The 14,665-nt window shown below is 44.3% G+C and overlaps 1 protein-coding gene across 7 annotated transcripts in view; it reads right to left on the bottom strand.

Annotated features, from left to right (window-relative positions):
- Window positions 1–577: 577 nt before the first annotated feature.
- ptprz1b (protein tyrosine phosphatase receptor type Z1b) overlaps window positions 578–14,665 on the bottom strand; it is a 38,762-nt gene continuing 24,674 nt past the window's right edge. Inside the window, exons 9-31 of one of the 7 annotated variants that reach the window (XM_042078989.1) lie at window positions 14,566–14,665; window positions 14,018–14,144; window positions 13,842–13,882; window positions 13,064–13,727; window positions 11,967–12,434; window positions 11,154–11,298; window positions 10,335–10,453; window positions 9,912–9,997; window positions 8,950–8,970; window positions 8,569–8,665; window positions 8,101–8,183; window positions 7,619–7,753; window positions 7,171–7,305; window positions 6,429–6,592; window positions 5,871–6,006; window positions 5,464–5,610; window positions 5,038–5,131; window positions 4,513–4,586; window positions 4,296–4,424; window positions 3,335–3,484; window positions 2,277–2,419; window positions 1,770–1,905; window positions 578–1,315 (exon numbers count right to left, since the gene is read on the bottom strand). The exon at window positions 14,566–14,665 is cut by the window's right edge and continues 85 nt beyond it. In XM_042078989.1, the coding sequence (XP_041934923.1) occupies window positions 1,172–1,315; window positions 1,770–1,905; window positions 2,277–2,419; window positions 3,335–3,484; window positions 4,296–4,424; window positions 4,513–4,586; window positions 5,038–5,131; window positions 5,464–5,610; window positions 5,871–6,006; window positions 6,429–6,592; window positions 7,171–7,305; window positions 7,619–7,753; window positions 8,101–8,183; window positions 8,569–8,665; window positions 8,950–8,970; window positions 9,912–9,997; window positions 10,335–10,453; window positions 11,154–11,298; window positions 11,967–12,434; window positions 13,064–13,727; window positions 13,842–13,882; window positions 14,018–14,144; window positions 14,566–14,665 (3,538 nt within the window). In that variant the 3' untranslated portion in view covers window positions 578–1,171. The remainder of the gene's footprint in view (window positions 1,316–1,769; window positions 1,906–2,276; window positions 2,420–3,334; window positions 3,485–4,295; window positions 4,425–4,512; window positions 4,587–5,037; window positions 5,132–5,463; window positions 5,611–5,870; window positions 6,007–6,428; window positions 6,593–7,170; window positions 7,306–7,618; window positions 7,754–8,100; window positions 8,184–8,568; window positions 8,666–8,949; window positions 8,971–9,911; window positions 9,998–10,334; window positions 10,454–11,153; window positions 11,299–11,966; window positions 12,435–13,063; window positions 13,728–13,841; window positions 13,883–14,017; window positions 14,145–14,565) is intronic. The other 6 variants (XM_042078990.1, XM_042078991.1, XM_042078992.1 and 3 more) reach the window with 6 other exon arrangements.

The raw sequence follows: 14,665 nt of genomic DNA, 5'->3' as shown, positions 1-14,665 counted from the left end.
TGAGGGAAATTTGGTCTCTGCATTTATCCCAATCCGTAAATTAGTGAAACACACTCAGCACACAGTGAGGTGAAGCACACACTAATCACGACGCAGTGAGCTGCCTGCAACAACAGCGGCGCTCAAGGGCACTTCAGCCGTGCCTACTGGTCAGGGTTCGAACCGGCAACCCTCCGGTTACAAGTCCGAAACGCTAACCAGTAGGCCACGGCAGCCCAGTCTCTTTTACTATTAGAAACTTAAAGATTTTATGATAAGATTTCCAGAGACAGCAAAGGTTTTGCCAAAGGAACAAGCCAAAAAAAGTTGCTTGTTCACAATCACACACATTATTTGTTAATGTGTGGGGAAGGCTTTGAGTTTTTTTTGTTGTTCAAATCAGTAATAGCAGTGATCAGTAGAACTTTAACTTTAACTGTTTGTAATTATTGAGTGATAGACCAAAAAAAAATCAAAGACTTTGTCTCCTTGAAAACATTGTTATTTCTATATACAGCTACAGATAGAAAACCCCAACATTCCATGAATATGATTCATAATAAAAGATAGTACATAAGGGTAGGTATTAAAAACATGATCCAAGATTTCAACTAAATTTATCAAAAGACAGGTATGACCGTTAAGCTACAAAACAGTCAGTAGTAAAATACAAAATCTAGTCGTATAAATAGTTTTGGTCTGTTGAAGTGATAACTATTTACAAGTTAGAATATTATTTGTTTTTTTTTGTCTCCCACCCCATACAATAGCATCTGACATCTTTATTTACATTATCAATTTTTGACCTCAAAACCAGAGCATCTATAAAAAATAGACCATCTCTCCCTCTTTTAAAACAGATTACCCACGAATGACATTTTAGAAGTGGTTAAATTAAATTGTACCAATGACCTCAGCAAATCATCCAGACAACAGTCCAACAATACAACATTTGGCATTAGTTACAACAATGCAATTGTTTCAAAGTATTTTGACATACAGCAAGAAATGAAAAAAAGGCACAAATGACAAGACCACAGAGTATCCAGCACCAAAGACTTACAGAGAGCGTATTTTTTTCTATTTTCTTTTTTTTTCCACGGCAAGGCAGACAACATTCTTCCACTACACAGCACACTTGTTTTTGTACAATAACACATAGAATTCTTCGTTCAAGGGGCTGTCGTCATGGTTACATGAGGGACTCCAGACTCTCCGTGGCGTTGGCTGAGCCTGTGGGGATGGTGCCGTTGTTTTCGGAGGAGCGCAAGGTCTTCTCGTCCTCTTTGGTGCTCACCAGGCTCAGGATCGATTTGTAGAGGAACTGATACTGGTCCTGGATGGGGCGAGACACACACACACACACACACACACATTAACATTCACATTCATAGACCAAAAGACAGAAAACAAAAACAGAGGTGCATGGAGTTTAGAGAATAATATTAACAATTAGGCTCTGATAACTGGAGACCTACAGAGTAGTTTTTAACAAGCCAAACATGATTTGCATTTCAGGAATGGTGCAGTGAAAAATAGCAAGTCAACATTCAGACTCCTACTATGCAATTAAATATGTAGGCCTACTACAGCCATGGATTTTAAAGGTTACTTCTGTTGCCTATTCCTTTCAAATGCATAAAATACCTTCAAACCATTTCTTTACTATGTAACAGATTATAGGCTATAGCTATTACCAATAAACACACTGACTGACAGTAGAGCTAGGGTGTTGGAGCAAAATGGTCAAATGAAGCTTAGTCAATGACTGTGATGAGACCGGCTCTTACCATGTCAGTGAAGACTCCAGGCCTCATAAGGTTGGTCATCCGGGCGGTTTGGTACACATCCACGCAGTTGTCCCCCTCCAGCTGGTCTGCCAGTGTGGTCACGGCACAGAACAGTCCAGCAGTGGAACCCCCATACCTGTTCAGTACACGCTTTTCAGTATTTTTGATTTGATTTGATTTATTTTGGATTTGACAGACAACATAATCCAAGGATAACGTGTTAAAAGGGTAAACATTTATTTCCAACATGGTCCTTGGTGTTAGGACAGTAACACGGAAAATGTTCCAGAAACACTACTGCATTGCAAATGACTACAGCAATATATTGTAGATATTCATGAATGGACTACAGCAATATATTGACCAGGGCAAGACTACATCAGAAGTGATAAAAATCATACTGATAAATCTCAGACAATATAATAAGCCAAGGGAGCCCCGTGGTGTGTCACTGGGGAAATCAGAAAATACATTTTTCATGAATTCCAAGATAAAATTGTGCCATACCGATCGTGAACGACGATGGTTCCCTCGCGGTGGCGTGTGTCCTCTCGGACGATGGTGATGAGCTCAAAGGTGTTGCTGATGGGGCTGTCCGGGTTTGGCCAGCGGGGAGCCCGGTACTGCCGCACCTCCAACACATAGTCATCCTAGAACACACAACACATTACTGCCACACCTCCAACACATAGTTAACCCGGGGCCAGAACGCACAACAGGTTAGTGTCATTTCAGTCCCTTTTCCTCCTTTAGGAAGAACCTTATCCTTCATATATCATTATATAGTTAATTTATTATACTATTATATACTATTATATATTATAGTATTCGTACATGTATATTTGTTATACAATTGCGAAAACAACATCGAAACACAATGATTATTTCGCTGCATTCTTTTTTGCAACAATGCTCTTGTTTTGTCCAGTTAAGAATCCAGCGCACCCAGTTGCTTTTTCAGTTGAATTGTATTTAGAATTCCAATGGAATTTGTGTCCAAAATCAATGAGCAATCGTGTTAAATAATCAAAATGTCTCATGATCTCATTGGCCAAAATAATCATGATTATTCATCAAGCTCTGTTGAGAAATTTCACACCTGTACAATAAGCTAAGTTTGACTTTATTTGTCCTGTAGGAAAATTTGTTCTCTGCATTTTACCTATCCAGGGGTAACATACACACACACACACTTGGAGTAGTAAGCTCACTGGGAACCCACATACACACACGGAGCAATGGGCAGACTTTAATCTGGCGTCTGGGGAGCAGTTGGGGTTAGATGCCTTCATGTGGGAAGGTGTTATTCAATCACTCCCCCCACCCACATTTTTCCTTGCAGATTGAACTGGCCACACTTGGGTCACAGGTCCGATTCCCTATCCAGTAGGCCACGGAGGACTGACATGTCATACCTTCTTGTTTTGTCCATAGTCCATACCACTCCACAACTCATTTCTCACCATTCATCACAATCTGTGCACTTAACTAGACAAAAATCATACATGCCAAGTCTGAATGCGGAAACACACCCAATACAAAATGCAGCCCCTGGCTGTTCTTACCTGGGTAGCCTCCAATAGGAAATCATGGATGACTAGCAGCTCCTCATTGGGCAAACACACATTGTCCTCCCCAGTGAAGGTGACAGTAAATGTCTCACAGTTGATTGGCTGGTCTTTAATGGGCCAGTACACACATTCACCTTCCTCAGTCTGAAAGGAAGTGAAGGTAGAGGTCAGTGAAGATTAATCTGGCCTCTTCCTAAATGTCACTGAATGGTTAAGATTGGTCTAAATAGATATCAGTCTGCTGAAGCATTATTACTCGTTACATAAGTTTATAATTACTAATTACATAAGTTCTTGCGCTATTGGTTGGTTAAATGGTCGTCCCACAACGACCATTTAACCACCAAGCCTATTTACTAATACACCATGATGCAAGATAAAACTGTCATACAACTTGATGTTACTGATTCTGTTTTACATAGAATATGAATATCAGTGTATGAAGATGGTCTTCTTATGTTAAAGGGAAACTTGGCAGGATTTCCCCCTCTGCTGGAGAAATTGTGCATTATGCTATTTCAAACTGGGAAAAGGTAACGATAAAGCACATGGATTTGTTTACAAGCTAGCAAACGGTTAGCATAAGTTTGGCAGAACTATGTGGATGTTACGAGGTAAGAAACACGTTTTAAAACGAGTTTCTTGTTTCTCACTTCTCTTTCCGGGACGGTAAGTCTTAATGTCGCAAGGTTGGTTTTCCGCCTGGGGACGCTAGGCGCAGGGGGAAAGTCATCATTTTCACCGGAACAGGTCATTTAACCATCCGAATGATTTCTAAACGGGTTTATTACGTTGAAATAGTTGGCAAGTGTCCCTTTAATGTTTATGTTTATTTATTTAAATGGCACATTAGTTTACATGCTGACTTTAGTAAGTTTTAGTAGTCTAGCTGCAACAGTTAGCTTCTATAATCAATGGAACTGGTATTTAAAGTTTCGCCTGACTGATAGACTACCTGGCCGTGGACATCTGGGAGGGAGACAATGATCTGGGAGTTGTGGTCCCAGATCATCCTCCAGAAGTCCTTGATTGTGCTGGGGAGAGGATTCTGGGTAATGATGAATTCACAGCTCTGATGGTAACCCTGAAACAGAGTCAACATAAGATCAGAGCAGGGCCCTTACAGCGCTGTCCAAACTCACACACAGTGGGGAATAATCAAGCCCAGTTACCATGACATAAGAGGCATTGATGTAGTCTGAGCACTCTCCTGGTGTAGTGGACAGGCACACTCTGGACCTCTCCACTAGAGACAAAATGGAAAAAAATGAATGCATATAAAACATATTGACCGTTTCAAGAGTTCCATTATCAGCATCATAGTTGTTCCCACAAGGCTTCCATTTTAACATTCTATATGTTATCTTAGGGTGCGTTTGTAATTTGCCACTCCGAGCGCTCCGAGCACACTTAACCGTTCATAAATTCGGAATTGTTGTGTATTTAAGCAGAGCTTCACACTCTCGGAGCGTCCAGAGCGTGTCAGATTGAATTTACAAATGTACCCATAATGAAGCGGAAGTAAATTGGGAACAAAACAGAACGTTCAAGCATTGTTTTTTGTTTTTCTTGTTGAAAGGGTCTATAATAGCAGTGTAGAATAAGGGCTATAGCAACTAGATATTAAAGAACAATAAATGAGTCATCTGAAAACTCGTCATTTCCAGGGACAGGGTCACATGGTTCGCCCCACCCACCTGGCATGAGAGAGGAGGTCCTGTTCTTCTCCACGCTGCCTTCTTTAAGTGCAGATGTGTAATCACACTGCTTCACATTGGTCTGGCTCACCAGCTGCAAAACAACAACACAAACATAAGAAGTAGTCATATTGTGAAATTCACCCTGCAGGGGGCGCTGTGGTTATACCACATTCGAGTCCAAGAGCCCACGGGGACCCAGGTTCGAGTCTGACCTGGGTCATTTCCCAATTTCCCACCCCATTTCCCGTCGGTCACTATCCTGTCTTATTATACGTCTGGTCGGGGTCCTGTTCGCCCTGTCGGGACTTATTTTCTGACAATGACCGGCATTCTATACATTATCCCTTGAATAATAAAGGCAAAAAAGCCTTAAATCCCCCTGTAGCCTATTGTACAGTATGTGGCATCATCCATCATGCCCACCTTGAACTGCTTCTCTAGCCGGGTCTTGCCCGAGGGGCCGGGCGTCAGCAGGTCGGAGACGTAGGCATGGATGCGGCTGGAGGAGACCTCAGTCTCCCTGCTCAGGATGGCCTCCACCAGGGCATCATGGATGAACACATACTGCTCCTGTTGGGGGGAGAGAGAGAGAGGGAGAGGGGAGAGGGAATTGAGAGAGAGAAGGATGATTGATACTATAGAAGCCCATATGATCAAGCATATATGGAAGATAAACCATTCTCATGTTGATGCTTTCATGATAAAGCTCTCTAAAGGAAAAGTATTAGATGTCAGAGTCAGACCCATGATATTTTGGTGTACCGTTCATCTTGAAACAGGTTTCCCCGGTAATAACATCCATGGGCCGTGTGGACTGAGTAGACTCTTACCTCAGTCTGCACCAGGTAGTTCCTCTGTGTGCGGATGTGTTTCAGGAAGCCCATGATGTCCACGGTGCCCTTCTCTTTGATCTGCCGAAGCATGCTGTCCAGCACGATGTAGGTCCCTGTTCTACCCACGCCAGCACTGAGGGCAGAGAAAACACTGGAATGCTACTCTCATACTCCTTACCATTGGTCAACATCACCATCTCTCATCCACTGTCTCAGATGCACCAGTTAAATCAGTGCACATTATGACCAATCTTGGTAAGTTTTTTTAAAAAACAATCACCATCACCATGAACAACTGTGTTTTTCTGACATTTTGATGTTGTGGGGATTTCCCATATTTCAATACCCGGTTTCCACCATTGTGTCCTTGAGCAAGGCACTTAACCCCAAATTGCTCCGGGGACAATGACCCTTGTAATATAATTGACATACTGTATGTCCTTTATTAACTGTAAGCCGCTTTGGATGAAAGCGTCTGCTAAATGAATAAATGTAAATGTATTTTTTCTTTCTCTAATGTATCATGTGACTCATTCATGTGTTGGTGCTGCAGACCTGCAGTGGACCACCACGGGGCCCATGTCAGCAGTCCTGGCCTGGGAGGACTTCTGGACGAAGGACAAGACAGGCAGGGTGTACTCAGGGACCCCCATGTCGGGCCACTGGGTGTAGTGGTACTGGACGACCGTCCGCTCCTGACTGCGGCCCTTCTGGGACCCCTATGAGAGCGACCGGAGGGTGAGCGTGAAGCGTGAGGAAGATCTCTTCATTTTTGTATGGATCCTTTATTTTACCAGGTGAGTCCCACTGAGATCTTGCATCTCTTTTTCAAGGGAGCCCTTTCCTCTCCACAACAAGTTCTTTAAGTTCTTTCACAGTCTGAAAACAATGGCTTCTGTATGAAGGGACACTTTAACATGTCACTAACGTTCTGGAGGGTATTTTCTTTCATGGAGTTTAAAAATAGCCTAGCTTTCAATGAAACCCTAAACTGACAATACAGTTCTATATAAAGCAAATAGCCCAAGGGATCCACATGAACTTTATGGTATAAAACACCATTATATTAAATAGTAGGGTTTGTACAGTAGATAGAACTGTGAAGAGCTCTTTCGAGGGAAGAACCTTTCTTTTCTAAGAATGAATGACAAGCCTATGATGGACTTGAATCCTCCCAGTTCATAATAGAATTGAATGGCCATTAAAAGCCATTAAAAGGACTTTCTATTGAATGATAAGAACGAGGTCAGTGGAACACAGAATGCACGTCTCGGACCATTCGTCCTTTCTCACTGACCCTTTTGATACTGATGTTCCGCAAGGTGAATGTTCTTTGTGTGTAGTAGGCCAGGGTTTTGGTGCTTTTCAGAGTGACCAAGAAGCATCCATATTCCTCCTGGTTGTCCATTGGCCAGTACTGGTCACACTTCCTCTGTAAGAGAAGCACAGAGCCACCACACTAGTAAAATAACATCCATGATTCTGGATACCACTGAATATTTAATGATATCACAACATACTTCAGGTAGCTCAGATCATCAGACTTTATTAACTGATAACACTAGGCCACTAAAGATGACATCAGGATGGTGTGCAGCACAGCCTTTATTAACTTAGTACAGTAGGCTGCACTGAGTTAATGAAGGCTGTGCTGCACGCCATCCTGATGTCATCTTTAGTGGCCTAGTGTTAAAGCCTGGCTACAACACTAGGTCATTAAAGATGACATCAGCAGCATGGCTTACCCGTCCCTTCTCCACCAGGTTGGTGATCATGACGATCACCCCCACATTCTGCTCCCACATCATCCTCCAGAAGTCCTCCAGACTGGCCTTCATCGGGCCCTGGGCGGCTATAAAGGCTTTGGGCTGATTGAAGCCCTGCAGTGGGAGACAGGGATTAGAGTCTTTTTGCTGTATGTGGAGAGATCTAAGCCTGTCTTTGAAAAATAACATGATCAAGATGTTTTTCCTTTTATTTATTTATGTTGACTATGCTATTATTACTTGTTTTATGTGTTTTGTGTCCTGTCAACATTTACTTTTACCATGATATGCATTTCTTTTAGGTGCAGCTGACCTTTTAACATTGGTCCACGGACAAAAAAGGAATTAACTAATTCTAGCATATTTACATTTTATGTTTATAAATGTGCAATGCCAATGTCCATATCAAATAATCATTAAATAAAAAATGTAAATAAATAAGCATCAATTGTAAGACTCACATCAACATAGTTTGCATTGATGTAGTCTCCACACTCTCCTTCTTTGTCCAGATTGGGTGCCAGCTTCACCCGGCTGTGATCATCTAAAACACAAACCAAACACCAAAGAAATCAAGTTGGGCTATGTGTATGATGGCTGTGATACAAAGTTTGTTTCCAAAACGCTATAATGAATTTTCATAAATATTTTTTTTCCAATTTTGTTTTCTAAGTAATTTCAGTAGAACTGTAATTGGATATTGTTATTTGATATATCTTTACTCAGTCAAAACAACACAATTGCAGGTTGATTGATATTACCTGAAATGCACAATTAAATAGCGTGACTTTTTAATGTTTTTTAAAAATAGAGATGTATTATGTGCGTGTATGCGTGCGAGATGTGCGTGTATGCGTGCGTGCATGCGTGCGTGTATGTGTATATGTGTGTGGGTGTGTGTGTGTGTGCGTGTGTGTGTGTATTCTTACAGGCCAGGATGTTGATGTATCTGTTCTTGCTCTTGTTTTCTGGGTGGTTTGAGCTGTCAGTGCTAATTCCCATGTCCACCGTGCACGACTGAATCTCCTGTAAGAAATGTTTACAAGACCTGGTCAAACACCGCGCTCCGCGTCCTCCCCGCAGACTAAACACAATGCCACACAGCATGCAGAAACCATGCACACAAACAAACAGACTACCGCCATGAAAAAGCTACAACAGTTCAAGAGAGAAAAAGACAACAGACAGGTCAACAGGGACGCAAGGACCACTACAACTAGCTACACCATGAACAAGAACGCAAAAACAATAAAAAAGATTTAAAAAGAAATAAAAAAATAAAAACAACATCAAAGGGAGACATGTCTTACCTCGTAAGACTCTTTCAAGATCTAATGAGGGGGGAGTGAGAATGCAGAAAGCACAGCAATGAAACTCCATGACCAAACGAGTGACCAGCAAGTGCAAGATACATGAGGTACAACAGTACGTGTGTGAGAGAGGGAGGGAGAGAGAGAAGGAGAGAGAGAGAGAGAAAGAAAGAGGGAGGTGGGGGGAGGGAGGAGAAGGAGGAGGAGAAGAGACCTCTGGTGTGGTCATGGCCAATCATGCTACAGGGTGGTGGGTGTGGGGTGGGGGTTTGTATCTGACAGGGTCTGCTGCCTTGTTGTGGCAAGGCCATGCAGTCTGACCACAGCCTGTACACATAGGAGTGCCTCTGAGCACTGACCATGCTGACCCATTCTTCCTATGCATGCTCAACGACAACAACAATAATAACAACAACAATAACAACACAACAGGGGAGGTCGTGACATTTTCATGGTAGACAAAAGAAAATGACTTTGATTTCCTCCTCCATTACAACCACATAATTGCATCAGTTCTTAACGTCCGGAGCGAGAAGCTCAGACCTCAAAGGTTGAATTGTACTTGAATTGGATTAAAAAAATCGGATTATCATTTTTTGGGTTTGTACGTACGTGGCTCTGTCTACGCATACAAATCTTGGCTTAAGAAACAGGATTCAATGTCAGTTCACAGCTTTGCCAAACAATCCCTGCCATCGCCTACGGCTTGACCAGACCACCTTTCCCTTGTTTCTCAGCCAGACCAGGGTAGTGTAGTAAACTAGTTTCCATAACGTGTTCCTTCTATTAACTAAATATTAAATGATGAGTGCAAGCATCAAGTCGCTCTCTACTGAATGAAGTTAATACCAGTTTGGAGATGCGTTAGGCTGCTGTATGGGGTGGGGGTGGGGGGTGGGGGGGTTGAGGAAGGGGAAGCTAAGTTGATTGAGTGTGAGGATGGACGGTGGTGTGTAGCGTACCTCAAACTCTTTCGAGAATGTATGTGTGGCGTGAAGCTCAGCCACGTGCCTCACAAAGTCCTTCACAGGGAGAGCTTCATTCTCCTCTACAGACAAAGCGAGAGGGGAAACATTGAATTCAAATTGTGTTGCAAGGTAAGGCTACTCTGCTTGTGCTTGGCTTTCACACATTAATCATAAGCAAGATGCTTGATCTCTATCCTTCGTTTTGACAGCATGTTTGTGTGTGTGTGTGTGTGTGTGTGTGTGTGTGTGTGTGTGTGTGTGTGTGTGTGTGAGAGAGAGAGATAGAGAGAGAGAGAGAGTTGATTTGGGAGCAAGCACAATCTACAGAACTTGTGTTTGTGTGTGTGTGTGTGTGTGTGTGTCTGTGTGTGTGTGTGTGTGTGTGTGGATCCGATAGCAGGCTTTGATCTCCCTTACCTGTGGCTGTGGGTAAGAGCAGTGGTGTAGACGGAGCTGAAATGACTCGGGGAGAGGCGTTATCCTCCACGTAGAAGTGAGCCGTCTGGAAACACTTCCTGTAAAAACACACTCTACCACTTTACAAAGAGGGGAGGCACATGAGTATGGGACTGATGACCTCTGTCCTACTGCAATCTTAATCACAACAATGGTATTGATCACAATATGAAGAAGAAACACATGATAATGAATGAATTATTACAGGAACAAACCACCTTTATTGGAAATAAGCTTATTGGATAAATACCATTCTCGTCTGTGTGTGTGTGTGGAGTAACTCAATCTGACCGTTAGCCAAGCTTAGCAAAAGTCATTGAAGTGGGTGGAAACAACTAGCAGTTAGCACACACACTAACACCATCCTGACCAGGGATGTAGTGATAAAATAAGAGGTGGGTGAACTATGATTTCTGTGATCTCGGTGAGGTGGACAGCGCCATGCGGATTTTTAAAAAAAGGCATTCAGAACCTGTTTGATGATGGTGGAGGTTATTGTCCAATGTTTATAACAATACAAGTGGGATTAAATGGTTCCTAGAGTGTTGATGAGTGTACATATTGTGAATATGGATAATACAGTGTGATTTTAGAATGTTAAAAGTTGCAATTGGTGAATAAACTCTTCTGAGAGGTGGATAAACTCTATTCCTGAAATTTCAGAGGTGGATAAACTGCGTTTACTTGCGTTTAGCCTCCACTACATCCCTGATCCTGGCCATTCAGTCTAAAGACACACAGCTAGTGTCCTCTCTTTTTGGACCTGCCCTGTTGCTGTACCTCCAGTAGATGAGGATGCCCACCAGCACCAGTAGGCAGAGGATGGTGAGAGTGGACACGACCGCCAGGGGCACCACTGTGCGCTTCTCCCGCTCCACGCCCCCCACCATGCCCACCCGCGACTCCGGGCTGCTGTTACTAGCCTCTGTGGGGGAGACAAACTGGACTTTACGCTCACACAATGGAAACCTTTGGGTTAAAAAAAAGTACCGGTAATTGTCTACAAACAGCAATGTGAGATTATGGGTTAACCTTTTGGGTTATTATGAGTTATTATTGGGAGATTATGTGTTAACCTTTTAACCCTTAAACCTTTGGGTTAAAAAAAAAACAATTGTTGGGGGCGCTGTGGCGCAGCAGGTTAACAGTGCCCGTACCATATACGGGTCCGAGTGCCCACGGGGACCCAGGTTCAAATCCGACCTGCGGTCATTTCCCGATCCCACCCCTATCTCTCTCTCCCACTTGCTTCCTGTCACTCTCTACTGTCCAGTCCAAATAAAGGCAAAAAAGACCCAAAAATATACTTAAAAAAAATAAAAAAAACAATTGTCTACAAACAACAATGTCTGTCTGTGTTTGCTGAACAATATTTCATGAGATTATGGCTGGAAAACCCTGACACATGACAGAAGGATCTTTGTATGTTGATCTATTTGAATGTATTTAAATGTTCATATTTCTTCCTTCATTGACACCGTTAAAGCCTTTAAGGTGTCGGTGACTGCACTGACATATGCAACATGTGATTAAAGCCTCCTTCCTCAGAGAATCAACTGGTCCCATGACTGGTCATCTAACTCCATGTGTTACCTGTGTGGGGACCATCCAAAGGCTCCATACTCGAGATTTTGGTCAAAGTGATCTCTACAGATATCTTAGCGTTGGGAAAGACCTCCATCAGCAAGCTCTGTCCAGAGCCGCTCTCCTCCTCCTCCTCCTTCCCCTCGAGGGCGGGCGCCTCGGGAACAGTGGACTCCGCTCGCGTCGGTTTCATCTCCTCCGCACCACGGACCCTCTCGCTCTCCAAATAGAACTTGGACACGAGCTCCGTCTCATTATCGACCAGTACCGGCCTCCCGGTACTGAAGCGCGTGCGCGTTTCGATTTCGACCGCCGAGGGGTTCTCCCTCTCCCACTCCCGCTCTAGCTCCTCCAGAAAGATGGCTGGCCCCGAACCACTACCCTCCCCCTGAGTAAGCAGGGTGCTGGGGCCTTCATCAGTAAGGATGGAAGAGAGGGGTGGGGAGGACGTGTCCCCTTGCGCTGTGCTCGCAGTAGCTGAAAGACACAAGCCTCGTATGGTTACTGGCATCAGTGGAGACAGCCTGTGTTAGAACGTGTGGAGGAACAAGGCAGAGGCACCTACAGATCCAATGCAAACAGAGTGCAGATAGAAGAAGCAAGGACCAAGATAGCCACCAGGGGGCAGTGTCGGGATTAGGAGGAACATAGTGAATGGCACAAGGCATTCAAAGTGTGTCGAGATGATGCCAATCCTGGAGGAGGAGGAGTAGGAGGAGAGGACAGGAGAGGAACCACCACCATGTCTGTTCTCAATCTGAGAGGGGCAACGACGAAGTGCATGATCAAGATCTCTTACGGTTGCAAGACCAGGGCGATGATTGACACTTAATATTAAGAAAGGGCACTGGCTGAGTAGGATGAGGGAGAATCATCAAACTGCTGAAACAGATGTGAAATCACTACAAAGAGAGCTCACAAGCTCACTACAAGGCTCTAGTTTTAGAAATCATCAGACTACATTAAAGCCCCAACCTACATCATTACAGAAGCTGCATTATCGATTTGATAGTTGACATCTCAATTTGTCTTCACAAATGATTGGCTTTTTCACTACATATCAGCAGGCAGCAGGCTCGGATGCAGGGTTCTCTAAGTTACCTTACCATTGAACATTGGCTGGGTGGTGTAGAGTAAGGCTTTGGTGGTGGGCGTCCCTGCAGTGGTGGTGGTGGTGGTGGTGGTGGTGGTGGTGGAGGCTGGCACTATGGTGGTGGTGGTCGTGGTGCTGACCACCTCAGGCTGCTGGGTGGTGCTGATGACCAGGGGTGGTGTCTCTGGCAGGGGGTTGGTGGCGGTGCCCGGGAAATACTGGTCGTCGGGCATCCTCACTTCATTGTCCTTCTGTGAGACATGCACTCGCTCACGGGGCAGCGTGACCACGCCGATAATCTCGTCGTCGGGTAGCGGCGTGTCTACCGAGGTGGTCGTCTCGTACAGGGAGCCGTTGATGAAGTCCTCGTAGTAGATGTCAGTGACCAGTACGTTGTCAGGCGGCTTGACGCCCTCCGGCGTGAGCAGCTTGGTGATTGGCTTGCGGGTGTAGGTTCCCGCCTTGTCCTGGCTGGGTGTCCACGACAACGAGGACTCCTCGGTGATGCGTCGCCGCACGGGCATGGCTGTGGACCGGACTCCGGGGAAGAGGAAACCGGGCTGGTCCGTCGCCATGGTGACCCAGATGGAGCTTTTGGAGGAGGAGGAGTCGCTCGTAAGGGTCCGGTCCGGAGGGCTCTCCAGATCTGGCTGTCTTCTGCTGGTGTATGGAGTCACCTGGCGAGGACAGAGACACATTAGACCTGCTTATAATGTGACCTCGCACAAAACTACAGAATAAGGAGAGATTGCATCTCTACACTGAGTATTACAATAACTTCAAAATATTACCTCAAAATAATCTTCTGAGTCTGACGAATCAGAGTCAATCCCTGGAGGGTTGAAACAAAATGAGCATTTCTCAGTGAGCCAGAATAATGAACAGGAATCTGCTGAGCAGAATCTTTTTCTGCCTATGATGGCCTATAATATACAACGTAAACAGAAACTGTAGATTTCATTCTCACCCAGGTCCTCCAGTGGCATGTCCACAATCAGCTGGTCACTCATTCGACCCTTCAGGCCGTTGTTGCATAGCGCTATCACTTGCACCACATAACTGCTGTTGGACATCAAGTTGTAGATGAGTGCTCCCTGTAGAGGTCAGAAAAAACAGTTTTACCGTTAGGACAGATGAGGAGAAAAGCACTGCAAAGTCATAACAATCAAAAAGTCCCTGTTTGATGACAAATGTGGCAACAACACAACTTAAATATATAAGCTAAAACTGACAATAACAACTGAGTTGTATAATCATGTTCACCGTCTTTGTATAAACAACCACCCGTGTGTGTGTGAGTGTGTGTGTGTGAGTGTGAGTGTGTGTGTGTGCGTGAGTGTGTGTGTGTGTGTGTGTGTGTGTGTAAGTGTGTGTGTGAATGTGTGTGTGTCTATGTGTGTGTGTCTATGTGTGTGTGTGTGTGTGTGTGTGTGTGTGTGTGTGTGTGTGTGTGTGTGTCTGTGTGTGTGTCTGTGTGTGTGTGTGCAGTGCTAAAGGACCAAAAAATGAAATTACCACATCCTGATCTCCGTCAGTCAGGTATTCCCGCTTGGGCGGGTCCTTGCCCTGTAGCCTCTGGTAGGTGACGGAGTAGCGCTCGATGGTGGTGTCGTAG

Source organism: Alosa sapidissima, chromosome 22 (assembly GCF_018492685.1).
Source record: "Alosa sapidissima isolate fAloSap1 chromosome 22, fAloSap1.pri, whole genome shotgun sequence".
Lineage (NCBI taxonomy): Eukaryota > Metazoa > Chordata > Actinopteri > Clupeiformes > Clupeidae > Alosa > Alosa sapidissima.
Note: the sequence above shows the minus strand (reverse complement) of the source record. Positions and strands in the feature narration are given on the sequence as shown.